Source organism: Drosophila serrata, unplaced genomic scaffold, assembly GCF_035046125.1.
Source record: "Drosophila serrata isolate PLE 108 unplaced genomic scaffold, ASM3504612v1 contig_276, whole genome shotgun sequence".
Lineage (NCBI taxonomy): Eukaryota > Metazoa > Arthropoda > Insecta > Diptera > Drosophilidae > Drosophila > Drosophila serrata.
This window is the reverse complement of record NW_028257174.1, coordinates 7,155,919-7,183,749: the sequence shown is the minus strand read 5'-3', so window position 1 is coordinate 7,183,749 and position 27,831 is coordinate 7,155,919. Positions and strand designations below refer to the sequence as shown.

Below are 27,831 nucleotides of genomic sequence, written 5' to 3'. Positions count from 1 at the left end.
CGATCAGTGACGATGTGCAGCATTGCAGCATTGACTATCGATTGCTTGCATGCAGCCATACGCAGCTTTGATTATCGATTGATGGCATGGAACCATGTGCAGCTTTGACATCCTACGTTTTGGGTTATGGTGAATGCACTCGGGAGCAGCCACAGGATCAGGATGAGCTGGATCAAGACTAGAGGGTGCTGGTCACAGCCCGGCCGGCGGCAGTGCAGCAGCCGCCGCTTATGCTGACCGTGGTCACCCGCCAGGAGCAGCGACCTGCACCAGAAGCGTCAGTTTGCCTTCGGTGTTGCCCTTGGGCAACATCAGCAGCTCAGGGAGCAATTAAAATGGAAGTCAACAGCAACACCCTCAAGCTGATCACACGCACGGCGTTGGCCTTCCTGGAGAACGGCAACTCGCCATCGGGCAGTACCACAGTCACCCTATCACCAGCAGAGGGCAGGCCATTGCGTCGAGCAGAAGATCCAGCAGGAGCTGCAGAGCCTCAAGTCGCGCGAGGCGGAGCTGAAGCGCCTGCACAAAAGTAACAGGCAGAATACACTGAAGGCTTCGCTGAACAAGTTGTGAGTACACGTCAAGGCTTTCAAGAATCCTCTGATCTTACGTTTTTTTTTTTTTTTGTTTCCAGCCAGCTCAGCACAGACGAGGCCGATGCGGACGAGGTTGATGATGAGGACTCTGAGGTGGAGCACTCCTATGGACCCGGAAAACTGCGCAATGCCCAGTCCACCCAGGAGTTGGATATAAATGGGCAAGTGCTAGATAACCTACTTAAAGGAGTTCGATTCTCATTGAATTTTCATTCTTATATCAACAGCAACGAACCGGAGATCATACATAAGACCGCTGGCAATCGCAGCCTGAATGCAGCCGCCTACATAGCCAATGGAGCCAGCAATGGCAGCATTAATGGGATGCGTCCGGCCATGTCGCTGGCCCAGCTCTATGATCTGACACCCAAGGAGGCGCCCTCATCGCGAGACCTCATTGCCCAGTGGGAAAGCCTGATCAAGAAGAATGCCGCGAATGGAACGGTTAAGGCGGCCATTACTACTTTTAAAAAAGGTGAGACCATATCCATTATCACCGGCTTTTTGCAGTGTGGTCAACTCATGTTTCCCTACTTATACAAGGAAGTGTGACCGCTTTGACTTTCAGCTGGTTGCCTGCAGCCATGTGCAACAGCGACGATCAGTGACGATGTGCAGCATTGCAGCATTGACTATCGATTGCTTGCATGCAGCCATACGCAGCTTTGATTATCGATTGATGGCATGGAACCATGTGCAGCTTTGACATCATACGTTTTAGGTTATGGTGAATGCACTCGGGGGCAGCCGCAGGATCAGGATGAGCTGGATCAAGACCAGGGGGTGCTGGTCACATCCCGGCCGGCGGCAGTGCAGACCACTACGCTACTGCCGCATTTTGATGACCCGGGCATCTCGGCCTCCTCGCACAGCAACAGCAACCTCCAGTCCATGCACCAACAGCAGCAGCCGCCGCTTAAGCTGACCGTGGTCACCCGCCAGGAGCACCGACCTGCCTCAGAAGCGTCAGTTTGCTTTCGGTCTCGCCCTTGGGCAACATCAGCAGCTCAGGGAGCAATCAAAATGGAAGTCAGCAGCAACAACAACACCAACAGCAACACCCTCAAGCTGATCACACGTACGGCGTTGGCCTTCCTGGAGAACGGCAACTCGCCATCGGGCAGTACCACAGTCACCCTATCACCAGCAGAGGGCAGGCCATTGCGTCGAGCAGAAGATCCAGCAGGAGCTGCAGAGCCTCAAGTCGCGCGAGGCGGAGCTGAAGCGCCTGCACAAGAGTAACAGGCAGAATACACTGAAGGCTTCGCTGAACAAGTTGTGAGTACACGTCAAGGCTTTCAAGAATCCTCTGATCTTACGTTTTTTTTTTTGTTTCCAGCCAGCTCAGCACAGACGAGGCCGATGCGGACGAGATTGACGATGAGGACTCTGAGGTGGAGCACTCCTATGGACCCGGAAAACTGCGCAATGCCCAGTCCACCCAGGAGTTGGATATAAATGGGCAAGTGCTAGATAACCTACTTAAAGGAGTTCGATTCTCATTGAATTTTCATTCTTATATCAACAGCAACGAACCAGAGATCGTACACAAGACCGCTGGCAATCGCAGCCTGAATGCAGCCGCCTACATAGCCAATGGAGCCAGCAATGGCAGCATTAATGGGATGCGTCCGGCCATGTCGCTGGCCCAGCTCTGTGATATGACACCCAAGGAGGCGCCCTCATCGCGAGACTTCATTGCCCAGTGGGAAAGCTTGATCAAGAAGATCATTGATGAGCTATCCAACACACTCGCTGGCCTCTAGCGTGAACAGCGCCAAGGGGAATAGCCTCGATGACCCGTATTCTGATGACTCGGTCATCTCAGCCTCCTCGCACAGCAACAACAACCTCCAGTCCAGGAGCACCGACCTGCCCCAACAGCGTCAGTTTGCCTTCGGTGGTGCCTCTACCAAGGGCGCCTTGCCATTGGGAAACAGCAGCTCAGGTAGCAATCAGAATGGAAGTCAGCAGCAACAACAACACCAACCGCAACACCCTCAAGCTGAACACACGCACGGCGTTGGCCTTTCTAGAGAACGGCAGCTCGCCAACGGGCATTACCACGGTAACCATGTCACCGGCAACCACCGAGCGGGACTCAGAGGGCAGGCCGTTGCGTCGAGCAGAAGATCCTGCAGGAGATGCAGGACCTCAAGTCGAGCGAGGCGGAGCTGAAGCGCCTGCCGAAGATTAACAGGCAGAACACACTAAAGGCCTCGCTGGACAAGCTGTGAGTACACGTCAAGGCTTTCAAGAATCCTCTTATCATACGTTTTTTCGTGTCCAGGCAGCTTATCACAGACGACGAGGCCGATGAGGACGACGTTGAGGACGACGTTGAGGTGGAGCACTGATACGGACCCGAAAAACTGCGCAATGCAACGAACCGGAGATCATACACAAGCCCGCTGGCAATCGCAGCCTGAATGCAGCCGCCTACATAGCCAATGTAGCCAGCGGTGGCAGCATTAATGGGATGCGTCCGGCAATGTCGCTGGCCCTGCTCTGTGATCCCGACGCCCAAGGAGGCGCCCTCATTGCGGGACCTCATTGCCCAGTGGGAAAGCCTGATCAAGAAGAATGCCGCGAATGGAACGGTTAAGGCGGCCATTACTACTTTTAAAAAAGGTGAGACCATATCCATTATCAACGGCTTTTTGCAGTGAGGTCAACTCATGTTTCCCTACTTATACAAGGAAGTGTGACCGCTTTGACTTTCAGCTGGTTGCCTGCAGCCATGTGCAACAGCGACGATCAGTGACGATGTGCAGCATTGCAGCATTGACTATCGATTGCTTGCATGCAGCCATACGCAGCTTTGATTATCGATTGATGGCATGGAACCATGTGCAGCTTTGACATCATACGTTTTAGGTTATGGTGAATGCACTCGGGAGCAGCCGCAGGATTAGGATGAGCTGGATCAAGACCAGGGGGTGCTGGTCACATCCCGGCCGGCGGCAGTGCAGACCACTTCGCTACTGCCGCATTCTGATGACTCGGGCATCTCGGCCTCCTCGCACAGCAACAGCAACGTCTAGTCCGTGCACCAACAGCAGCAGCCGCCCCTTAAGCTGACCGTGGTCACCCGCCAGGAGCACCGACCTGCCTCAGAAGCGTCAGTTTGCTTTCGGTCTCGCCATTGGGCAACATCAGCAGCTCAGGTAGCAATCAGAATGGAAGTCAGCAGCAACAACAACACCAACCGCAACACCCTCAAGCTGAACACACACGCACGGCGTTGGCCTTTCTAGAGAACGGCAGCTCGCCAACGGGCATTTCCACGGTCAACTTGTCACCGGCAACCACCGAGCGGGACTCAGAGGGCAGGCCGTTGCGTCGAGGCTACGTGCCCGTCGAGCAGAAGATCCAGCAAGAGGTGCAGGACCTCAAATCGCGCGGGGCGGAGCTGAAGCGCCTGCGCAAGATTAACAGGCAGAACACACTAAAGGCCTCGCTGGACAAGCTGTGAGTACACGCGAAGACTTTCAAGAATCCTCTTATCATACGTTTTTTCGTTTCCAGCCAGCTCAGCACAGTCGACGAGGCCAATGCGGACGACGTTGAGGTGGAGCACTGCTATGGACACGGAAAACTGCGCAATGCCCAGTCCACCCAGGAGTTGGATATAAATGGGCAAGTGCTAGATAACCTACTTAAAGGAGTTCGATTCTCATTGAATTTTCATTCTTATATCAACAGCAACGAACCAGAGATCGTACACAAGACCGCTGGCAATCGCAGCCTGAATGCAGCCGCCTACATAGCCAATGGAGCCAGCAATGGCAGCATTAATGGGATGCGTCCGGCCATGTCGCTGGCCCAGCTCTGTGATATGACACCCAAGGAGGCGCCCTCATCGCGAGACTTCATTGCCCAGTGGGAAAGCTTGATCAAGAAGATCATTGATGAGCTATCCAACACACTCGCTGGCCTCTAGCGTGAACAGCGCCAAGGGGAATAGCCTCGATGACCCGTATTCTGATGACTCGGTCATCTCAGCCTCCTCGCACAGCAACAACAACCTCCAGTCCAGGAGCACCGACCTGCCCCAACAGCGTCAGTTTGCCTTCGGTGGTGCCTCTACCAAGGGCGCCTTGCCATTGGGCAACAGCAGCTCAGGTAGCAATCAGAATGGAAGTCAGCAGCAACAACAACACCAACCGCAACACCCTCAAGCTGAACACACGCACGGCGTTGGCCTTTCTAGAGAACGGCAGTCGCCAACGGGCATTACCACGGTCACCCTGTCACCCTGTCACCGGCAACCACCGAGCGGGACTCAGAGGGCAGGCCGTTGCGTCGAGCAGAAGTTCCTGCAGGAGATGCAGGACCTCAAGTCGAGCGAGGCGGAGCTGAAGCGCCTGCCGAAGATTAACAGGCAGAACACACTAAAGGCCTCGCTGGACAAGCTGTGAGTACACGTCAAGGCTTTCAAGAATCCTCTTATCATACGTTTTTTCGTGTTCAGGCAGCTTATCACAGACGACGAGGCCGATGAGGACGACGTTGAGGTGGAGCACTGATACGGACCCGAAAAACTGCGCAATGCAACGAAGCGGAGATCATACACAAGCCCACTGGCAATCGCAGCCTGAATGCAGCCGCCTACATAGCCAATGGAGCCAGCGGTGGCAGCATTAATGGGATGCGTCCGGCAATGTCGCTGGCCCTGCTCTGTGATCCCGACGCACATGGAGGCGACCTCATCGCGAGGCCTCATTGCCCAGTCGGAAAGCCTGATCAAGGAGAATGCCGAGAACGGGACGGTTGCTGGGGTGGTCATCAAAGAGGGCGAACGGCAAGGGGTAGCAGAAGCTGCTTATTATCGAATTAATGTAAACTACTAAAAACGTGAAATAAACAAATTTAATATACTTCATTTTTGTTGTTCTTGTAATTTAAAATTGTAAAAGCGTTGTTTGTTGTTGTTTTTGTAGGCAAAACCCAGCATTCAAGTTGGTCTGTTTCAGTACTGTTGTTGTTGTAGGCAAAAACCAAGTCTTCGATTTCGTCAAAAATCGGTCCGAGTCCATCTAATTCTCGACCTGAAATACCAGGCGAACAGAATCAGCAGAAAGCTGATTAATTTTAGTGCAAGAGGTGCAAATTAGAGATGTCAGTTTAGCTATATTGTAGCAGAGCTTAAAGCTCAGAGCTTAAAGCTTTCAGCTAGAAAATAGCTACTTTGTCAACTCTATTGCAGGAACTTTTTGTAGCGTGATCAACTCATTTTTTGCTACTTTTAGATCGAAGTGTGGCCGCTTTGACTTTCCGCTGGTTGCCTGCATCGATGTGCAGCAGCGACGATTAGCTGACATGGAGCCAGGTGCAGCAGCGGCGTTCAACTTATAACCCACAGCTATGTGCCACTGTGACGTTTAGGTGATGCCGCGCAGCTAGGTGCCGCTGTGATGATCGACTGATGATATGCAGCTATCTGAAACCATGATGATCTCATCATCGAAATACGAGTCTGGTGGAATGTTTGGCAAATAATAAATAATGAATTATTTGCATTCCCTTCGATTTTCAGTTGGCCACTGTCGCCGACTCCCTGTTCAGTGCTTACATTATTTATGTGAAAAATTAAGGGCGTTGTTTATAAAATAGCACAACATTATTCCGATTCGGGTGCAATGTGCGTAATTAATGCCAGGTGTAAACATATACAAACACAAGCAGAAATGCACACTTCCATTGTTACAAACTTTTTGCCATGTGACCAACTCATTTTTTTGCTACTTTTAGATCGAAGTGTGGCCGCTTTAACTTTCCGCTGGTTGCTGCAGCGATGTGCAGCAGCGACGATTAGCTGACATGGAGCCAGGTGCAGCAGCGACGTTCAACTTATGACGTGCAGCTATGTGCCACTGTGATGTTCAGGTGATGACGTGCAGATATGTCTCGCTGTGACGATCGGCTGATGACATGCAGCTATCTAAAATAATGGTTTTCTCATCATCGAACATCATGGAAATACGAGTCTGGTGAAATGTTTGGTAAATAATAAATAATGAATTATTTGCATTCCCTTCGATTTTCAGTTGGCCGCCGTCGCCGGCTCCCTGTTCAGTACTTACATTATTTATGTGAATAATTAAGGGCGTTGTTGTTAAATTAATAGCACCTAACACTATTCCGATTCGGGTGCAATGTGCGTGATTAATGCCAGGTTTAAACATATACAAACACAAGCGGAAATGCACACATCCATTGTTACAAGCTTTTTGCCATTTGACCAACTAATTTTTCACTACTTTTATCGAAGTGTGACCGCATTGACTTTCCGCTGGTTGCCTGCAGCCATGTGCAGCAGCGACGATTAGCTGACATGGAGCCAGGTGCAGCAGCGACGTTCAACTTATGACCCACAGCTATGTGCCACTGTGACGTTCAGGAGATTACGTGCAGATGTGTTCCCTGATGATCGGCTGATGACATGCAGCCATCTGAAACCATGGTGATCTCATCATCGAAATACGAGTCTGGTGGAATGTTTGGCAAATAATAAATAATGAATTATTTGCATTTCCACCGATTTTCAGTTAGCCGCCGTCGCCGGCTCCCTGTTCAATACTTACATTATTTATGTGAATAATTAAACGCGTTTTTTGTAATTAATAGCGCCTAAGATTATTCTGATTCGGGTGCAATGCACGTGATTAATGCCAGGTGTAAACAAATACAAACACAAGCGGAAATGCACACTTCCATTATCACAAGCTTTTTGCAGTGTGACCAACTCATTTTCACTACTTTATATCGAGTGTGACCGCTTTGACTTTCCGCTGATAGCTTGCAACCAGGTGCAGCTTTGACTATCGGCTTCTGGCATGCAGCTTCTGGCAGGCAGCCATTTGCCGCTGTGACTATCAGGCGAATTCAAATTTGGCTCCTAACTCATGTGGCGGCAACTGGTCGACTATTTAAATTCTATTTCAAATTTTTCGGTTAACCGATATGACGGGTACTGACAGCCTATTTAAATTTAAATTCAATTTTAACAGTTGAATTAATATATTTATTGTCTTTTTTGTTGTAAAATTGTAAATTGTTGTTGTAATTATGAGTTGTTGTAAAAAGATTTTGTGTTGTTGTAGGCAAAAACAAGACTTTAATTTCCACATTTTCACTACAAAATCACATATCTCTGGATTTCTGGATTCGAAGTACCAGGCGAAGAGAAACAGCTGAAGGCAGATAAATTTTAGTGCAAGAGGTGTCAGATCGCTACCTTTCGGTATTTTGCTGAGACTTAGAGAGATATTAGCCAGATTTCAAGAATTAAATTTTAATAATACCATCCCAAAATAAGAAATTATTTAATTTAAATTTGGATATATTTTCTGTGTGGTTTTTTTGCATCCAAACTAAACTTAAAGTTATAAGAAATTAAACGTTTTTGTTAATTAATAATTTTAATGATGTAAGCAAAATAATCCTTTTAAAATTGGGTAAATTCAAAACATAAGTTTACCGAATTTCTTATTTATTAATTATTTTTAATTAATTGAATTATTGTCCTAGTTTAGTTAAGTTAACTTTGGAGCTCCTGTAATTTAAACAGTTAAAATGTAAAATGTTACTGTATAATAGAGACTGCAATAATTTTGTAGATACATCACATAGGAACTCATTAGTTCAAGGCCAGGAAAGACTTATAGGATAGGGAAGGTCCTTTCTTGGTCGTTTAACATTGGGGTTTGATAGAAATATTATAGGGCCTTACCTGGCATATATTTTCCAGAGTGCCGGGCTCCGTGAATTGTTGTAGAAATAGCTGCGTTGGCATTGACCTAGAAAGCGATCCCGCTCCTGGAGAAGCTTCATCCAGGGATCGAAGGGAACGGGAATGTGAATCGAAGCAGAAGCAAGCGGATCCTTCAGCTGGATGGTGGTTTGAGGCTTTGAGACTTCACCGTCGCGTTGCTGCTGTTTTTTTATCTCAGCGAGCTGTTTCCTGTTTTCCCGCTGACGTTGCTTCTCCCGGCAGAGAGTCACCAGCTGCTTGTGCTGCTCCAGCTCGGCCCGTTCCCTCATGGCCTGCTGCTGGCGATCGTTTAGTTCACGGATCTTTTCCTCCATGTGGATCACCACTGCTTCTTTTCCGTCTCTTTGCTGCCCGACCATGGGAAGGATGTAACCTTCTGTTTGTGGGCTCGTTTGATACAACTCCTGAGACTCCTTTACGGATCCGGAACCGGTTACGGATGCCTTTCCGTCCCTGCCGTTGTACGGGGATTCGTTTAGGCTGAGGGGTCTAAAAGAAAAATATGGAATCCCTTAGAAAACCGTTGTAAATAACCCTTAATAAACAATTTCATGAAGATCTTATCCTAACTGAGGATTCCTAGTTCCTGCTTTCATTTAACTCAATTTATATTAACTTAATTTCGTATTGATTGACATGTTATTCACGCCACTTAAAAATAGCAATGATATAATTTTTTTTTCTGCATGTATAGATAAAGTTGAGTTATTGCATCAGTCTCTCTCTATCTCTCTGGGGGAAAGGAGCAGAGACTGGGTCAGTTGGGATTAGATTTCATATGGGCCGCCGTCACGCAAGTTGCTTTCCTGCCCCTCCGGGGAAATGCACACGAAAATCAACCACCCAACTTGATTTCACTTCCAGAATTGATAGTGTGAATAAGAAGGAGTCTCCAAGGAGTCTCCTTCTAGGCCAATGGCAGCCATAAGGAACAAGGTAAAATAATTTGCCATTGGGATACTCTGCCCAAAATTTGGCATCAGAAAATATATATTATCCTTTTAAGGTCATAACAAAGCCAAAAATGCAATGATTTCATATATGTATATCCCTATTCCCCATAAAAATAACCGTATTAACCGTAAACAAATTAGCATAGGAACGTTTTCCGAATTAAAATTAAAGCATTTTCGGCTAAGTAATGAATTATTTTAAAGTTTGATTTGTCAGAAAAAAAATATATATGAAGAAATTTCAATTTCAAGAATCTTGCAGGGGAAAATATAATTTTAATCAGTGAAGGTGTCATTTCCGACCCTATAAATCATATATAACCTTGATCAGCATCAGCAGAAGAATCCATCTACCCATTAAAACACTTTGGCTTAGTTATGAATTTTTTAAATTTTAATTGTTCCAAAGAAAAAACTTATCAAATAAAAATGACATTTTCAAGAATCTTTCAGAGGAAAATATAATTTTAATCAATGAAGGAATCATATCCGACCCTATAAAGCATAAATATTCTTGATAAGCATGAACAGGAGAATCATTCTATCCATGTCCGGTAAAAATAAAAAATTTTCCAAATTTTTTTTTAAATTTGCAAAAAACTATAAGGGGTTACATCGTTAAAATTTGTAAAAATTGGCAAAAAATTGCAATTAAAAATTTTTTTTTTATATATTCGGATCAGCTATTAATATTATTATTATTATTTTCATACATTAATAATAAAATATTAATAAGTATTCCAAAGCCTAAATGTCACAATTCTCCTACATTTTTGCCCAGCTAATGCCACCGATATGATTATTAGGGTATGATTACGCGATTTACTCACTCATTCATTCATTCATTCATTTATTCCTTTTATTCATAGCCTGGGTCACTGGGGTTAAGGTTGTGGTTGTGGCAACCTAACAGTCGCCGTGCCACCCCAATCCCCAACCATTTTTCCTCCGAAAACCCCCCTTGCCTTGCTTTCCAATCGCAGTGATAGCACACGTAAATAATATGACACAATCAAACTGGGAAATGGAGAAGCCAAAAACTGTGGAAGAATTAATTAATAAACACCGCCGGAGCGCGGTGACGCAACCCCATTTGGTCAGGGGCGGCTCTCTAATATATACATTAAAATGGGTTTCCTTTAATATTTATCATTTCATTTTGCAGTTTAACTAGAAGTACTACTTTGTTTTTGGCCAAAACATATTCCAGGAGTTTCAAGCCCCCAGAAACCCCCTTTTCCATGACATAGGCGAGAAGTTTGCTAAATGGCAGAGCCAAATTTATTGATCAAACAAATAAAGCGCATCAGCAGAGAATAGAAAAAAAATACAGCAAAAAAACTAATGAAAAAATTTGCTTAAAAAAGGAAAAGACCAGAAAAACGCAGATGACGAAATAAAGACATGAACAGAAATCTATGGGTTCCATTACAATCCCAAAGGGTTGGGTTGGGTTGCCTTTTCAAAGGCGAATAGCTCTCACCCCTACTTAGCCACCGCTATTTATAGCCTTCTGGGCAAAATCGGCCGATTGCCGGGGAGTTGGCTAATCAAATACCACATATCTAGTGTGTATATATTCCTAAATATACATATGTACATATATATAGGTATAAATGTTGGTAACATCGCAAATTCAAACTGCAAACAGTCTCCGATTAGCGCCCGTCGATCGTAGTATTTGATTACGATTCATATCAGCAGAGACCAAAAATTTGCAATAACACAGGTGAGATTTTTGCACACCAAATAACATGAGACATTAGCGACATTATCCAATAATGATCTAAAGAAAACCAGAACTGCATAATATATAGAAAGCCGGTAATCCGGAATAACAAATATCAGCGACCTTGAACCTGAACCATTAGTCACAGGTGTCGCCTATCTTTACAGTTGTAGATATAAAAGATATATGTATAACTAAGCCGCCTTCGATACAATCGAAAATTATATAAAACCGTAAAGAAGTCATCAGTATCTGGGAGATACAATATATATAATATAGTATAAGCGAATTATTACTCGTTTTCTTACCGAAATAATGACGATAAGGATCTCTCTTTCATCCAGTTACGAGTTCATTTGAATTATTTGATGATATTATAGGAGATTCATTACGGTCATAAAAATGCTTTCATTAACTGTTGCCAATTTTAGGTTTATTGCTCAGACCAATAAAATTGATAAGTGGGAAAAAATAAAACGAGAAATGCAGCCAAGTTTCTAGTTACAAAAAGTATTTTTTTAAGTTCTATAATATTTAATGTAGATACATATTATAGAAACTTAAATATTTTATAGATAAATGCACATATTTTAGTTCTTGTCTCTTTTAAAATGTTATGCAGACCTATTCACATAATAAAAACATACACAAAAAGCTTTTCGAAATAAATGTTATTTATATATCCTTGCAAAGGGTATTTTAGTTTTAGTCAGAAGCTTGTAACTCTTGAAGCAGTCATTTCCGGCCCTAAAAATCATATATATTCTTGATTAGCATCAACTGGAGAAACGATCTAGCCATGTCTGGTACAAAATTAAATTTTCAAACTTTTTGTCAAAATTTTAAAATTTTATAAGGGGTTACATCGCTAAAATTGTTAAAAATTGACAAAATTTTAATTTTTAAATTCAGTATGCAGATTTATTACCCTAATAAAATCGAACACAAAGCGGCTTTCCGAAATAAATTTACAGATTTTTTGGCTAAGTTATGAGTTTTTTAAACTTTGATTGGTCTAAAAAATTGACATATAAAAATATAGGTAAAAATCGGTGTCAAAGCTTGATAACATCTAAGAATTTCCAACTGTTTATCTGTCTAGGTTAACACCAGTCTTAATTTAATACTTTTCAATAACAATTCTACGAATAAAGGGTAAACATATGTACATGAACAAAAACATATGTACACATGGTAACCAAAACAATCGGTTGTTTTTACTCCTGATGTTGTTATGTTAACTGTTTTAGCCTGCTCCTGTTTGAGTTCTAGTTGCACTAATTGTTATTGTTTTTGTTCTAGGCGCCGGCTGCGGTGAATGAGTATGAGTAACTCCATGCCGGCAGCGACGGCGACAGTGGCAGCGTTAGTGGCAGAGTCAGAGCACAGCCGGCAGAGGCAATGGCGTCAGCGGAGCGGAGGAGCATTTCCAGCTGACTCGCACTCGCCCTCTCGCTCTCTCGATTTCTTCCATTCTCCATTCTCCTTCACTCTCCCCAAACTGGGAGCTGGCACTCTCCGCCTCCCCACTCCCCACTCCCCTGCCACCTCCCACTCTCCACCAACTCGCCCCCACTCGCTCAGCTGACGGCTGGCGATGACATCATTTTGGGGCTGCCGCCATCTCTGCCGGCGACGCAGTCGCAGCACCCGAATGTCGCTGCTTTATTTCACACACAGCATAGGTCAAGAAAATAGGAGTAATATAGTAACAACAACATAGTAAATAGGGAAAGGACGAAAAGCCCAAAAGTACAGATTACAGATACATATTTATAGTTTATAGATTCCCATAATTATTTCATAATTTTATGGATAAAAGATGATTTTTGTTTCATATGGGAAACTGTTATATTGTTTAAAGACCCTTTAAGTTATTTAATCAGATACATTTTAACTATAAAGGATAACTATTTAAATGTAATCTGAAATAACATGCTATTATATTTATATTTAATTGCAACTGCAATTACTATCCCATTGTGTGTATAAACGAAATCATCTAGAGCATCATCTGTTTTACTATAAAAATTATTTGTAATATATTCCACAATTTGGCGGCATGAAACCATGAAATCCCCTTGATACTGACACTAAAACATATAGTTTCATTGCTATACATATCGGTATATACATATGTACATATGTATCTATAAGCAAACCCAAAGATCCCCATCTAAATCTCAATAATTACGGAAGTATATCCCGATATCCGCTAAATAAACTATAGAATTATGAATACTCACAGCACTTGGAACATCATCTGACTGGTATCCCTGGCGGACTGATCCCCATCATTAGAATTGCGCACCATATCCACGATGCCCCTATCATGCTGCTCCCTTTGCTGGAGCAACTCCAGTAGAGCTTCCCGCTTGGCTGGCACCAGGCTCTGTGGATTGTGAGCGAGTGGAACAGCAGCCAGGTGGAGCTCCATTTCGGCGGAGTCACTGCCTTCCCGTCGGGCGCTGTTAATGGGTGAACCCGGTGGCGCTGGCGGTGGCTGTGCCATATGGCGGCTCGCACCCTTTGCCATCTTTTCGCCAAATTTGGCTGCGCTCCTTATTGGAAACATTGGGCATGGGACACCTCTCTTTTTGCTGGTGGTTTTAGTGGTGGTGGTGGTGGTGGTGGTGTTAGCGGCACCCGCTGGCGGCGGTGGCAGAAAGTCTCTGGCCCGCTCTATCCTGGACAGCATGAGCTCCAGCTGCTCATGAGCTGCCTCTAGGGATTTGTTGCTCTTATTCTTGCGCACTCCTGGTTTAGGTCCTGGTCCTGCTACCGGCTGGGTGTCGCGTGAGGAACGATGATGGTGATGGGGCTTCAACCAATGCGAGTCCACCTTGGCCTTGACGGGTATGGCTCTCCACCAGGTGCTAGAGTTGGGCTGTGTATGCTGTTGATGGTGTTGGCGTTTGCTGTGGTTCTTAGGTACTGGAGCATCACTGACCGGTTCCTCTGGCTGAGTCCTCTGGCTCGCAAGGGATGGCTTCTTGTAGGAACCGGAGTGCCCCCCAAACGCCTGCAGAGATGGCAGATTAGCCAGGGGTTCGGGTGTCAGGGGTTAGTGATTCCTTACTTTGGATGGCAGCATCTGTCGCAGTGGTGGTGGCGGTTGCAGAGGCTGTGGTTTCACGGCGGATGTCCAGCTGCGGACGGTGGTGCGGCTGTTGTTGAACCGACCGCCGGCGGGGGAACGCACCACGGCAATGGTGATCCTGCGATCCGGCATTCTTGGGAAGGAGAGCTCCTCCTGCCGTTGGCCTCTTGGCTCCCGGCGCCTGCGCGACAACTGGCGCGACGTCGACTTCGCCGCTTCCATGACGTCGCTCTGCTCTGCTGCTGCGCTGCCTTGTGCGCCGACTGCCGGCGGTTCAGTTTTCAGTTTCTTGGTCGACGCTCGCCGGTTCGGTTCGATTCCGATTCCGATCCGATACAACGGTATATATATATATATATATATATATAGCGGCTATATAAGAGTCGCGGTGCTTACCTTCGCGAGTTGTTTTTTTGTTCTTTGTTTTTGTTTTTATTGCCACTAACGCCCTTTCTATACCGTTTTTGTTGTTGTTTCTTTTACTGAAAATTTGCACGGTGCACACACAGTCCCAACAAACAAAAAGATATACAAAAAAACGCCGAAAAGAAATAAACAAAATCGAGAAAAGTATACGCAATATGTCGGGGAAGCGAGCAAAATAAATAAAGAAAAAACTGAACTTATTGCAATTTGCTGAAACTACTTAAATTTGTATAATGCCAACTGTTTGATTTTATTGACAGTTTTTTAACCCAAAGTAAGGGTTACTTTGGTTGGTTTTATTAATTTTTCAAGAGGTGGGATTTAAAAGTTATTTAAGGGATTTTATAAATATATTATTAAAGTATTAACAGCCTAAATAAATAGTTCTTAAATACCATTTCTTGGTAATGGAGGATTTTTTAAACAGATGTTTTCTTGTTTTTTTTTTTTATAGGTTTTTTTAAGGAAAAAGTTTGGAATACTGACTCAAAAATAAAGGTGGTTTCCTTTGAAACAGCTGTGGCAAGAACTTAGGCCAACTATTCCCAAATATAATATATATTTAAATAAGCAAAAAATGCACTCTTGAACAGATTGCTATAGTTTGCTGATCCAAGTAGTTATTGTGTATAATTTTCTTGATAACTAAGGTTCATGTTGTTTTCTGTCAACAACAAAATTATTAGTCAAACGTTTTGAACTAATGCTAACCATAAATTTTTGTTAAGACTTCCTTTTTTTGTTTCTGTTAAAGTTCCCTCTAAGTGAACGAGTTGAAATTGAAAAGCAGCCACAGCCAAAGAGAAGCGGCATAACAAAATGGTAAGTGAAATAAGATACAACAAAAAGAAAACAGATATTAACCATTGGCGAGTGGGATTTGCTCGAAATCGAACATGAAAACGAAATCGGAATCGGAATCACTTTCCAACTGGTCGCCCAGGTGGCTGCCACGATTCCGCAGAAGCAGAGGCTGACGCAGACCAAATCCACATCCAAATCCCAGTTCCAATTCCCAATTGAATGATCTTTGTGGCGTGGGCGTTTTTCAAACAGGTTGGAGATTGCTCATACGCCGCGTTGGCCCAGCCAAGCATTTATGTTTTGGCTTTGGGTTTTCCGCTTTCCGTGTTCCGTCTGTTTTCTGTTTTCGGCACTCCAAAGTGTTTCGCCGCTTTTCTGGCTTTCCATGTAGCCAAGATTCATGCCACAAGTGTGTGAGCGGAATTTCTGAGAGAGTGTCAACACTGGCACCCCGCAAAAAACACAAAAAACCAACTGAAGTTGATGAAAAAAGCTAAACAGAAAATAACACAGCATAAGCTAAAGCTAAACAAAAAGCAACCAAAAATAAAATTCACGCACTCGCCAATATGGCTTTGGCTTTGCCTTATTAGACTTTATGTTAATTACCATACTAAAAATAAAAACAACAAGAAAGGAAACTAACTACGGGAAGCCGAAGTCTATATACTCTTACAGTTTGCAATTGAATTATAGGCTCAAATCGGAATTCGATATTTTTCAAGGACAATTTTTTCAACAATTCGAATTTTAAAATACGCATAACTAAGCAAAAAAAGCATTCATTTCAATTCGGGAAGCTGATCTGTGCTAGTTTTTATTAGCTTAATAAATCTGCATAATCAATTTGAAATTAAAAAAAATTAAAAATTTTGTCATTTTTTAAAAATTTAACGATGTAACCCCTTATAAAATTTTAAAAAAATTAAAAAAAAAATTTTTCTGCGAGAAATGGCTTGAAAGATTGGCCTGTTGATGCTGATCAAGAATATATATGATTTATAGGGTCGGAAATGACTGCTTCAAGCGTTACAGGCTTCTTACTGAAATTAAAATACTCTTTAAAAGGGTATATAAAATCGAGAGAGAAAACGATTTTCAAGAGTTACCAAGTGGCAGGTAGGCCAGGTGGTGGGCGTTCCAATAGTCTGGTTACGCTTTTCGTGTTTATTTTTTTTGGGAAAATATGTGAATTTAGTTTCGAAAAAGTGTTGGCCAACTGTGGGCGAAATTACGAGCTAAGGGCCTTGCTTTCCATACAGAAAATATATATGTATATATAGGTATAGATCTAAGTTCAAAATATATATATTTTTTAAGCCGATGATATCATCATCTCTGGCTCTGGCTATTTACACAAGAAAATATCAATTTACTAAGCGATTTATTCGATGTCCGCTTAATAAAAAGAGCCATATAAATCAGCAGCCTGCTTATCCAGAGAGGGTTTTGTTTTTTATTTTTAGCTTAGAGATCTTTATAATAATCATCATTATAGGGTAGAGATGATGCTCATCATCAGCATAATGATGAGGAGGATGGACCGACTAACAGCTTGGAAATTAATGTTACATGTGGGCTTGGCCCTGCTCTGAGGTCTCTCGAGTGGTTTGTGTTTGGATGATATTTCATTTATTTATATTTGCCTTTCAGGTGCTTTGCTTAATATAGTAGCTCAACTAGCAGACAACTTGGATAGATTTATAGGCTGTTAGCTGTTACTACTCTTCAAGATCTTTTTAGTAATTTATAATAGTTAGGGACAAGCCTAACTGATTTTACTTGCCTTCTGGGATATGATTATAGCTCAAATTGGTACAAAATAATTTTACAATTTATAAACAAGTCTAAAAACACAAGATTGTTTCTTACTATTTATTTTAAATTATTAACAAGGCCATTTTGCCTTACTTTTCTTATTTCTTGCTAAATCTTTCTCTTTAGAAAATTCGTTAAATTACAAAACAATATTCAAGTTTTTTCCACGCACTAAACAATCTTTCTTTTCATTATAATCCCCCTCATCGATCTTCTGCTAAGTTTTTGCCTGGCAGATGATCTTATTTATATACAATTTGCTATATATTACACAGCGATTTCGGCATTTCACTCACAGTTTAAATGCTTTAATGGCCATTACGTATACGCAGTGTGTGCCACACGCACTTAGATATATAAGTGTGTATATATATATTGTGTGTGTTGTGTTGTGTTTTGCGGGGGATCTTCTGCCTCATCTGCTATCTGAATTATTCGATCCAAGGCAATGTGCTTGGATGATTGACAAGTGTGATTGATGGCCACAGAGTGAGAAGCGTGGAGCACTTTACGTCTTCCAATACTTCTCAATCGCCCCTCTGTTCAATTGCCTGCCTGCCATGATTCATGGATTCAATATTTTAATTATCGCCTATGAATAAACCCAAATACTGTAAAAAAGTGTAAAATTGTTTTCAACTTGTTGCCGGTGCCGGCAGCCTCTCAGACTTTTTTTATATTGTTTTTGTGCCTTTTTTTATTGTATTTATTGTTACTGTTGTTGTTCTTGTCGGAAAACTGAAATAATGCCGCAATTAACAGATAAGAAATGCAAATCGACAGTCAACAGAATATGTCGTTGACGTAAAAAAAAATATAATAAATGCAATTCAAGCTGATTTCCAAACCTACAGAGAGACACAGTGGGTTAAGTGGGCCAAACTGTGGGGTTAAGAGTGCCAAAAGCGGAATGCCAAGTTAACACATAACTTGGATTTTGATCAGGCTTTAGTTTTTGATTTACTTTTGAATTCGAACTTTTGTCGGAGAGAAAAGGTCTCATAGAATATACATACATAGATGATGATGTTATTTTGGGAAATTACTTTAAATTCCACTTAATTTTCACTTTCATCTATTCACTTCACTTATTTTCAAGCTTCTGACTGAAGGTATAATATCCAAAACAGGGGATTTATTGCAGATCTCAATGTGAATCTTCTGGAATCTTCTGACATATATGTATATACTATTTTCAAGTAAAACTTACCCCTAATCCTTGGTTCTTCCTGTTTTCCAGATAATATAATTAGATTAGATATGCCCATTAATCGGATATCAAGGGAATCTGTTGAATTAAATGAAAATAGGGATACTTTAAGTTTCTAGCTAAAAACAACCTTCAGGCAAATTAATATATTAAGACATATACTATTAAATATATTATTATAAAAATTATTATATCATTTATATATTTTAATAAATATCTTACCAATTACTTACGTATGCCTACAACTTTTCCCAATATCGGAAGGGCATTATTTCGGCTGCTATCTACACTCGCTTCTTGTTTTATTTTGTTTGTTTGTTTGCTGCCCATTAAGCGTTGAAAAATTAAGTTTAATTTGGTTTTTTTTTTGGATTTTTGTTATTATTTGTTTTTTTTTTGTATTCCCTGGCTGTTGTGGCCTTTTGTTATTGCTTTTCCCGACACTCGCACACAAACAAATATTCAAGCAAAACTCATTTGAAGTGTGTGTGCGCCCTTGGCCCCCTGAAAGTGCCACTCCCCCTCCTCATCCCCCTACTGCCCCTGTGCGTGCCTGTTTAATTTGATTCTAAGTCAAGCGATGATCTAAGTGAGACGTCGTCTAATGCAAAAAGAAATGAATGTTGTTGTTGTTGCTGTTCCTACTGCTACATCTGGCGCGAAACTTTAAACAAGGGGGAACAAAAATCCCCCTCAAGAGGCTATATGCACGGGAAACTTAATGTGCGTTTAATTTTCAGGCAAAATTTTGGGAAACGAGAAAATTGCCGCTCCACAGACCACACACACCACACCCGCACACTCCATACATTTCTGGGGCGTAAATAAACCCGAGAGGCGCGAGCACAGGCTGTCAGCTGTCGGTTGCAATTCGCGGATATTTCACTTTATTCCCATTCAATATTTATGGCCGCCTCTTGTTGCATTTTTATAAGCCATTTGTCCTCTGGCCTCTCCTCCTATGTCTGAAAATGGTTGGCTTACCTCACTGCCTGGGTGGCCAGCAGGTGTTAATGGGCCCAACGTGCTGGATTAGTAATAACTACCAAAGGTTAAGAGTTAATAGTTTATAAGCCAAATGAGGATTTGTGCAATTGGGGTTTTTGCTGCCCAAAAAGGACTGTCTAATCTTGGTGATAATGTCTACCAATTATTGGTAAGGTTACGTGGATATATTTGTCATAAAGGGCATAGAAATTTATTCAAATTCCTTTCTAAGTTTGCAAAATGTTGCATACTATTCAGCCACTGCATAGAGATTGTTTTTCCGAGAGACGACTCTAGTAAAAACAATTTTACTTTACTACAGTTTAAGTATCTCATTTCCCTAGGAAAAAATCTAGGCTTTCTTCCTCTAATATATATTCCTTAAAATGAATTACTTCTTCTTAGGTATTTGTTCTAACATTTTGAAATTACCAAAATCTTTTCTTGCAATGTATAATTTGTTATTTTAAAGCAAACAAAGTATCATCATCTTTAGCTAATTATTATATAATATTGCTAATGTTATTGCTGCTGCTTCTGCTGCTCTGTAAATAATTTTACGCTGAGGCTCATCATTTGCCATGGCAATTACGTGTATATGTTTATATATTTTGATATGCATATACATATATTCGTATATATACATATATATATGGATATATTCTTTGTGCTAAGGCCTTTGGCATTTCATTTGGTTTTGAATTACGTAAAATCGCGTCAGCATATGCCTCTGCGGTTTCTGAACCCGAACTGTGACTGTGACTGACTCAGAGAGATGAATCTCTGTGAGTCTTTGGATCTCTGAGCCAGACAGCCGCCCCCGGGAAAAATCCAAAACCAGAGGCAGAGAGAATTATTATGGTGTATTCTAGGGGCTATTTTATGTACGTGTTTTCCATACAAATTAAGCGATATATTTAATCTATATTCCTTTTGCTTTCAGTCGGAGTCGGAGACCATCTGTCACAAGTGCAATGAAGTCATCCACCAGCGCATCATTACGGCTCTGGGGAAGACCTGGCATCCGGAGCACTTTGCCTGCAAGGATTGCCAGCGTCCCATTACCGAGTCCACCTTCAATATTCAAAATGATGAGCCGGTCTGCACCGATTGTTTCGTAAAGAATTACTCAGGAACCTGCTTTGGTTGCAAGAAGCCCATTCTGGAGGTGAGTCATCCTGACTGATTGGATATTAGCTAGGATTGGGCTCTTTTGCCATAGTTTGAGTTAAAAAGTAAGGGGAGTAAGGATTAAAGTGCTATTTTTCTTTAAAGAAAGTATTTTAGAGGGAAGTTGAAGGATACATATTTTATAGCAATCTCTAGCAAGTTTTAAACTTCCAAAGATTGCCACAAATATGTTTAGCAACTTCTGTGTCTTCTCCTACAGCTTATCTCCTTTATTTCAATTTCTATGGTTATATTCCTCTTATTTTCAATTACTATACGATTTTTTAAATTTCCAAAAACATACAGTGCTTCTAGGCACTCTTTATCCCATTCGGTTGCAAAAATTCGCATCGTCTGTTTGCCATAAACTCAAACGCTTTACGAGCATCGTTGTTAGGTAATAAATACTGTCAACATTTACCTAGAAGGCGCCCCACTGCGCCATAAGTCCGCTCAGATATCGGTGCGTATATACGCTTAGTGCGATTTAATTAAGGAAGTGATTGCGAAACTTTATTTTTAGATCAGAGGGTGGTTTTTTGCACTGAAAAAATCAGAGCTAAGAATATATGGTCGAAATTACTCATAGTAAGCATCCCTGCTAAATCATTTGGAAAGCCCACTAAAATCTTTAGAAATACCTATAATTTTTTGGAATTACATTTTAATAGTACCTAAAAATTTGGTTCTTAAGCTCTCTTGAAGGTAATCAAAGTTGTATTTTAATAATGAATAAAGATGAATAATATGGGATTAGTTTTTGAAGATTAATTCATGTTAGTTCTATTTCTGGTAATTTCCAACAAATAATACAAAAATTGAAGGTTACCTGAGTTACTTACTTAAATCTTAAGGCTTTATTTCTTAATGTTTAAAAGCATTTGCCATATTGCTTGCTCATTTGCTTTATGATTTAGCGGCAAGGTCAGTGTCATCAGTGGGTGTGTGCGCCATTGATTGGCTTTGATTATGATCATAAAAATGGTTATTTAATAAAGGTTACATATTTTTCACATTATATACTAAAATTCTATTATTTTTCCCTGCTTCTCAGCGCACCATCAAGGCCATGGAGAAGTCCTGGCACGAGGAGTGCTTCGTCTGCAATGGTCCCTGCAAGAAGCCACTGGTGGGCACCTCCTTCTATGAGCGTGATGGACATCCCTACTGTCGCGTGGACTTTGAGCAACTCTTTGCCGCCCGCTGTGCCGGCTGCAGTCAGCCAATTACGGAGAATGCCATTGTGGCCCTCAACGCCAAGTGGCATCGTGAATGCTTCAAGTGCAAGGTGGGTCTATATAGAATTATTTCCCCTTTCAACTCCTCTATTTAACACCATTTTCCCATAGAAATGCGCCACTCCCATTACGGCCAGCACCTTTGCCGTGGAGGAGAACAAGCCGATGTGCACATCCTGCGCCGAATAGGGGTTGACCTACGACCCAACCCCCGTTCGCATCGATATCTAAATGTATATTTTATCTATTATTATGGTATTTGTAGTAATCATAATTTGTTGAACAATACGCGAGAGTAGGACGCAAAAACAGAACGGCACACAGACGGACTCAAGGTCTCGTAGATTTTCCCCAGCCCACAGTCCACTCAAAAAAGCTTTAAATGAAAGGAAAATTCTAAAAGAAAAAATCTTGGAGAGAGAATGAAGAAAATTCGGATGGACATGGAACATGGAAAATGCATTCACATGCGATGGAGCTGAATGGCAAGGGGGGATTGGATGTTGTTAATGCTTAAATTAATTGTATTTCTACTTAGCCGATATGCACTATGCATTTTGCTGTCTCACCCAATCTTTCTCCCACACCTCTTCCCCCCAACCCCAGCAACATATCTGCCTCTCTCCCGATTCTCCAATTCTCGATTCTCTATTCTCGATACGCGACTTTTGACCTCGTTCTGCACAAAGTATCTGATAATTGAAATATATAAATACAAGTATAATCCCTTGAACCATTGTTGATATCTCCTACAAAATAAACTAATTCAAAAAATATATAAAAGAAAATATTATGGATTATAATTGGGAGACTAGTCTTACGAGAATTCTTAGAATCTTGACAGGGGTTTCTTCTTAGAGGCTTAAATAATATATGAAGCCATATCCCAAGTATTATCAGTATCATATCATTAAAGTTAATTCTTATATGAGATTTGTGTGGACAAGTCTAAATTAAAAAATATCATAACTAAGTCAAAAAAGCATTAATTTTAATTCAGAAAACTGTTTTGTGTTAGTTTTTAGACAGGTAACAAATCTGCATTCTGTATTTTACATTTTTATCAATTTGAAATTTTTGCAAATTTTGAAAATTTTAACGATGTAACCCCTTATAAAATTTTTAAAAAAATTGTCAAAAATTTGTTTCTTTCCTACATGCATAGAAAGATTCGCCTGTTAATGCTGAACAAGAATATATATGGTTTATAGGGTCGGAAATGAGTCCTTCACTGTCTAAAAATAATAATACACTCTGAAAGGGCATAAAAATTAAATATTTTGTAGGATTTTCGACGATTTGAAAATGTAGAAAAAATTGGTAATTTGTTGTATTTTTGCGGACATACTTAGCTATTTTGAATCGGCCTTTACACATATGTATATGATATATAACATAGGCTCAGAATAAACTCCATTGCATTCATCGCATGGTAAGCTTCTGACTGAAATGATAAAATACAACAATAGTAAATAAATTATAATAATAATAATAAACAAATAATACATAAATAAATACAGACTTTAGAAATAAATTTGACCAAGGTCTTAAAAATATGTAAAACTTATACATAACACTCTTTTTTTAAATTGTTAGCTCTCAAGAAATTTGCTGACATAACATTAAACATTAATGTAAGCTTTCCATATATAGAGACACACGTTTGCCAGGCCCCCTTTTATACCCTGCAAGGAAGGGTATTAAAATTTCAGTCAGAAGCTAAAAACTTAGTGAAGTAATCATTTCCGACCCTATGAATCATATATATTCCTGATCAGCATCAACAGGCGAATCTTTTTAGCCTTACCTGGCAAGAAAAATATTTTCAATTTTTTTTAAATTTTATAAGGGGTTACATCGTCAAAATGTACAAAAATGATAAAAATTTTAATTTTTCAAAATTTTAAACTGAGTATGCAGATTTGGTAACCTAATAAAAACTAGCAAAGGACAGCTTTCCGATTTAAAAATAACGCATTTTTGACTTAGTTATGATGAATTTACTCTGAAAGGATATAGAAATTTCGGTTTCCCGAAGTTAACATCCTTGTTTTATAAATTTTCTACCAAAATTCGCCCTTAAACCCCCAATGAAACAAAACATCCGCCTCTTTATCTTCCAAAAAAGTGCATTTACTCGTTGCACACTATCGATACTTGACAATTTAGGCTTGATTGCGTTCAAATGATTGGGGATAATGTGGGTCAAGGAGGCAGAGGGTCAATTATTGGGTCGAAGAATACCAGCCTGCAATGGGCTGTCCTCTCATCCTCCAATTTGAACAAAGGAAAGTGCTACTTTTTTGTGGTCTGTGTCTGGTCGCCCATTTTGGGCATCTTCTCGTTTTCCAGGGCCCTCAGCGAACGCATCATGGGATCCAGGACCTCCTGGAGCTGCGCCCGGGTGGCCCGACGCACAGCCTCCAGCATGGCCTCGCGTAGCGGGGACACTCCCCTGGAGCGGAGTCCATTTCCATGGCTCTCGGTCGTGGCCACACTCATGGAACTAGTGGTGTCGCCGGCGCCATTGGCTGCCTGGATTTGCATCTGGGTGCGGACATCCTCTTTGATGGATGGCAGCTCAATGGGCGGTTCAGCCACCGAAGTTGCAATCACTTGGGGATTCCTCCTACGTCGACGAGAGACTTTCTCATATGTTTTTGGTCGCTCTTTGGGCACCACACGCGGCTCATAGACCTTGGAATCGTTGAGGCACATCTTGAGATCATAACGCTCATGAGAGCGCTGCTTCTCCTGCTTCGGGTGTCGGGAATGGGCTAAACCCAGTCGAGGGGATTTCAAGCGGCTGGAACCCGAAACATGCTGCAACGATTGGATCTTGCTACGCCGCTCCGTCTCGCGGGCCAGCTTAATGCGCTCCGCCTGCATGTCCTCGATGAAGCTTAGGAAGCGGGTGCAACGCTCCAGCAGGCTCTCCACAACCGGATCGTGGCGTGCCAATATGCTCTTGTCCAGACAGCAATTGGTCATTGTGTAGATCATCTCAATAAGGGCGCTCAGCTTCTGAGCCACTTTCTCCAGCAGGAAGAAGCGCAACTGGCGCTGATAGTTAATGAGGGACTGCAGCATCAGGCCATAGACACACATCACACGGTGGCAGGCCTCATTGGAGATGGCACTGCTGAAATTCGCCTCCGGGGTAAGACGTACATCATCGATCATTCCCTTGAGTGGATAAAGGAAATTCCGGGAAAAACGGACACAAAATTCAAAGGCATTGCGCTGGAGCCTCTCCTGCTCCGGAACACTACGCTCCCGTGCAGGCGGCAACTGCAGCAGGCTAAGCTGCAGCCTGTCCACGGCCCCGATGATCCGTTCATGGGTGAAGGAGATCTTATTATAGATCCTCATCTTCTCCGCCTTGAGATCTTCCAGGGACTTGCTATATATAACTATGGAATTGTGCTTGCGTCGCTTCTGTTGGCGTTTCGGCGTGGTTACCTGTGCCGGGGCTGTTGCCAATGATGACGGTATTAGAGTTGTTGCAGATACCGCTTCTTTGGGTTTGAGTGGTGCCTTCTTTTCCGGCTGTGATCCTGCCGGCAGGCGGTCCTTAGTGCCAAGCGACTTGGGCCCTTGCTTAGATCTTGCTGTGGCGGATCCTTCAACCTTTACTTTCTTTGGCCGCCTCTTCTTTGAGTGCAGTTCCAATGGCGGAACTTTTACCTCTGCCTCTGCGGGCCCTTTTACCTCTGCCTCTGCGGGCCCTTTTACCTCTGCCTCCACAGCTCCCGATGGAGATGCAATCAGAGCTGGCTTTAGGGTCAGTTCGGAGCACTGAGAAGTGTAACGCATGGGTGAGAGGCTCCTCAGCAAGCTGACCTTTTGCGGTCGCTTCTCCAGCTCCACGAAGAAGGGATCCACGACCGATCCGTGGTTGTTGATTTTTTTCGGAACTTGATCGTTGCAGTCTTTGTCAACGATCTGGGAACGGGGCTCCACGTAGCGGAGATAGCCCTTGCGATCGGCAAACTCATGATCCAGATCGCTGTCCTCATGGAAGAAGGGAGTCAGGGATTCCGGCACCATGCCGCCATATTGCTGCATGAACTTGTAGACGGACTGAGGAGTGGCAGCCGGGCAGGTGCACACATTCACCTTGATGCCCTGCGACATCATGGCCGAGGGCATGATGTCCACCCACTTGGGCTGTGGCAGATAGTAATCCTCGTAGCAGACTTGTTCCCCGGCTCTCGGCGAAAGTTCCTGGTTCTGGGCCTTCTTCTGGTGCTCGCCACCTTCCTGCCGCTTTGTGTTCTGTCTTTTTATCTTCTTGAACACCTTCTTGGCCCTTGGACTAGATGGAGGACTTGGCTTCTTACCCTCCTCTTCCGCCACCAGGGTCTGCAACTCTGCGCAAACCTCGAGATGCAGATTCTTTAGCTTATCCAAACAGTCGCCGTGCGGCTCAGGATCTGGACACATGAGTTGTTGATTCGGTTGTTGGTCTTTCTTTGAGCTCTTAGCCGGACTTTTCACTTTCCTGGTCTTGGATTTGTTCTTGCCTCTGCCTTTCCCTTTGCCTTTACCTTTGGCTTTTGTGTTTGATTCTGCGCCGCCGCAAAGACGCACTGCATCGCCCATTCCACACTTGAGGCCATCATTGGAATAGTCATCTTCATCATCATAATCGTTGGTGATCGTCGTGTCCGAATCGAGGGACAACTGGGTGACCACATCTACGTCCCGGGATGTGACCATGCTGGTCACATCGCTGACATGACTGCGCACTTTGCAGAAGACCGGATAGAGGATTGGACGCTGCTTTTGACGCTTCGCTTCGGCCAGCTCGGCGGCACGCATGACATTGTATTGATGCACGGCATTCGATATGGATCCTGGCCCAGTAAACTATGAGAATGGGGTGGAAAATACCCATTAAAGTAAAGGATAAGGCAAATTATTGCAAAAGAAACCTACTAATAGGAGCGTTCCACCAGAGGAAGCCTACTTCTAAAAGGAACTTTCATTTGAAAAGATGTTTCGTTTGTGAAGACATCTTTCCAAAAGGAAGCTACTTTAAAGAGGAATCTCCTTGTAACAAAGCTCCCTTTACAAAGAAACAGTTTCAAAAGGTACATTCTTCTAAAAAAAACCAAAAAGAAACCCTCTACCAAAAGGAACCTAAAAGATACTTTTCAAAAGAAATATTTTTTCCAAACAAATGAAAACTTCTAGAAGAAACCTCCTGACAAATAGAACCTTCTTCCGGAAGTAACCATTTCCACGAGGAACATCTATCCAAAAGGAAATATCTTCCATAAAGAAGCAACATTCACATCAATCCAAAAGAAACTTTCTTTCAAAAGGAACCTTATTTTAAAAGCAAAAGGAAGAAGTTTCCAAAAACAGCCCCTTGCCAAAAGATACCTCTTTTCAAGAACTGTCGCTAGAAGAGAATCTCCTAAACGAAACCTCTTGGAAAATATAACCTTCTTTCATAAGGATTCATCTTCCACAAGGAGCATTTACCCAAAAGGATTTTCCTCAACAAAGAACCTCCGTTCTTTTCAAGGAGCAGGCAGTACTTACCCGGAACTCCAAGTTACTACCTGGACCGCCATGTTCCGAGAAACAGTAGTTGTTCAAGTCCGGGTAATGCATCTTCTCTATAACTTAATCACTTTTCTTTGATACGATGCTTACTCCGCGCCTTCTATATCTTTTGATCTGCTCATGAAGTCTTCGTTTTCTGTGCGTTTCTTTGTTTTCTTTGCGTTTGTAGATTCGTAGGTAGAGAGAACGAAATTAAACTGATTTTGAATTGAATTTTGTCGAGAGCTTGCCCCAAAGAAAAAATGAACAATAAAAATATACTTAGAAGGGAAAGGCTTTGCTTTGACGTCTTCAATTGAGATGTTTAGCATATGAAAATTACCACGCCGACTTTATTTCCCCGATATATCTGTGTAAGCTCTGTCTCTGAAATGAGAATTGAAAACCGACACGCTTGAAGGTAGAACTCCTAGCCACCTCGGATGAGTTCTCGGAATCCCCCT

At 42.4% G+C, this 27,831-nt stretch overlaps 5 protein-coding genes and 1 long non-coding RNA gene across 10 annotated transcripts in view; 3 read left to right on the top strand and 3 right to left on the bottom strand.

Moving 5' to 3' along the window:
• Positions 1 to 14,547, bottom strand: part of TwdlX (TweedleX) — a 53,378-nt gene extending 38,831 nt beyond the window's left edge. For 2 of the 3 annotated variants that reach the window (XR_002319508.2, XM_020949416.2), the window contains exons 1-3: positions 14,138 to 14,547; positions 13,305 to 14,080; positions 8,335 to 8,865 (exon numbers count right to left, since the gene is read on the bottom strand). Coding sequence is in view for 2 of the 3 variants with exons in the window: in XM_020949416.2 (XP_020805075.2) it covers positions 8,335 to 8,865; positions 13,305 to 14,080; positions 14,138 to 14,380 (1,550 nt within the window). In the remaining variant the exon portion in view is untranslated. Of the gene's footprint in view, positions 1 to 8,077; positions 8,158 to 8,334; positions 8,866 to 13,304; positions 14,081 to 14,137 lie in introns of those variants that run through there. The other variant, XM_086835882.1, reaches the window with a different exon arrangement.
• LOC147643277 (uncharacterized) lies at positions 2,395 to 2,934 on the top strand. Its single transcript, XM_086835903.1, has 2 exons — positions 2,395 to 2,832; positions 2,890 to 2,934. Exon 1 carries the CDS (start codon positions 2,395 to 2,397, stop codon positions 2,794 to 2,796), a length of 402 nt encoding a protein of 133 aa, XP_086692029.1. The 3' UTR covers positions 2,797 to 2,832; positions 2,890 to 2,934.
• LOC110181617 (uncharacterized) lies at positions 3,091 to 5,479 on the top strand. The gene is made up of 4 exons (XM_086835192.1): positions 3,091 to 3,109; positions 3,677 to 4,070; positions 4,128 to 5,016; positions 5,074 to 5,479. The coding sequence occupies exons 1-3, from the start codon at positions 3,091 to 3,093 to the stop codon at positions 4,540 to 4,542; spliced, it is 828 nt and encodes a 275-aa protein (XP_086691318.1). The 3' UTR covers positions 4,543 to 5,016; positions 5,074 to 5,479.
• LOC110181622 (uncharacterized) lies at positions 6,601 to 7,416 on the bottom strand. Its single transcript, XR_002319509.2, has 2 exons — positions 7,187 to 7,416; positions 6,601 to 7,090 (listed from the first exon to the last, which is right to left on the bottom strand). It is a non-coding gene; the product is annotated as an uncharacterized LOC110181622 (long non-coding RNA).
• LOC110181618 (transforming growth factor beta-1-induced transcript 1 protein) lies at positions 14,430 to 22,599 on the top strand. 3 transcript variants are annotated; one of them, XM_020949422.2, is made up of 5 exons: positions 14,430 to 14,499; positions 15,339 to 15,406; positions 20,347 to 20,571; positions 21,628 to 21,861; positions 21,923 to 22,599. In XM_020949422.2, exons 2-5 carry the CDS (start codon positions 15,404 to 15,406, stop codon positions 21,998 to 22,000), a joined length of 540 nt encoding a protein of 179 aa, XP_020805081.1. In that variant the 5' UTR covers positions 14,430 to 14,499; positions 15,339 to 15,403; the 3' UTR covers positions 22,001 to 22,599. The 3 variants fall into 3 exon arrangements, with proteins under 3 accessions (XP_020805081.1, XP_086692025.1, XP_086692026.1); XM_086835899.1 differs by having other exon boundaries at positions 14,440 to 14,499; positions 15,313 to 15,406; XM_086835900.1 differs by having other exon boundaries at positions 14,442 to 14,898.
• A 1,323-nt stretch (positions 22,600 to 23,922) lies between these two features.
• LOC110181607 (uncharacterized) lies at positions 23,923 to 27,830 on the bottom strand. The gene is made up of 2 exons (XM_020949404.2): positions 27,365 to 27,830; positions 23,923 to 26,683 (listed from the first exon to the last, which is right to left on the bottom strand). Exons 1-2 carry the CDS (start codon positions 27,434 to 27,436, stop codon positions 24,107 to 24,109), a joined length of 2,649 nt encoding a protein of 882 aa, XP_020805063.2. The 5' UTR covers positions 27,437 to 27,830; the 3' UTR covers positions 23,923 to 24,106.
• Between the last annotated feature and the right edge of the window lies 1 nt (position 27,831).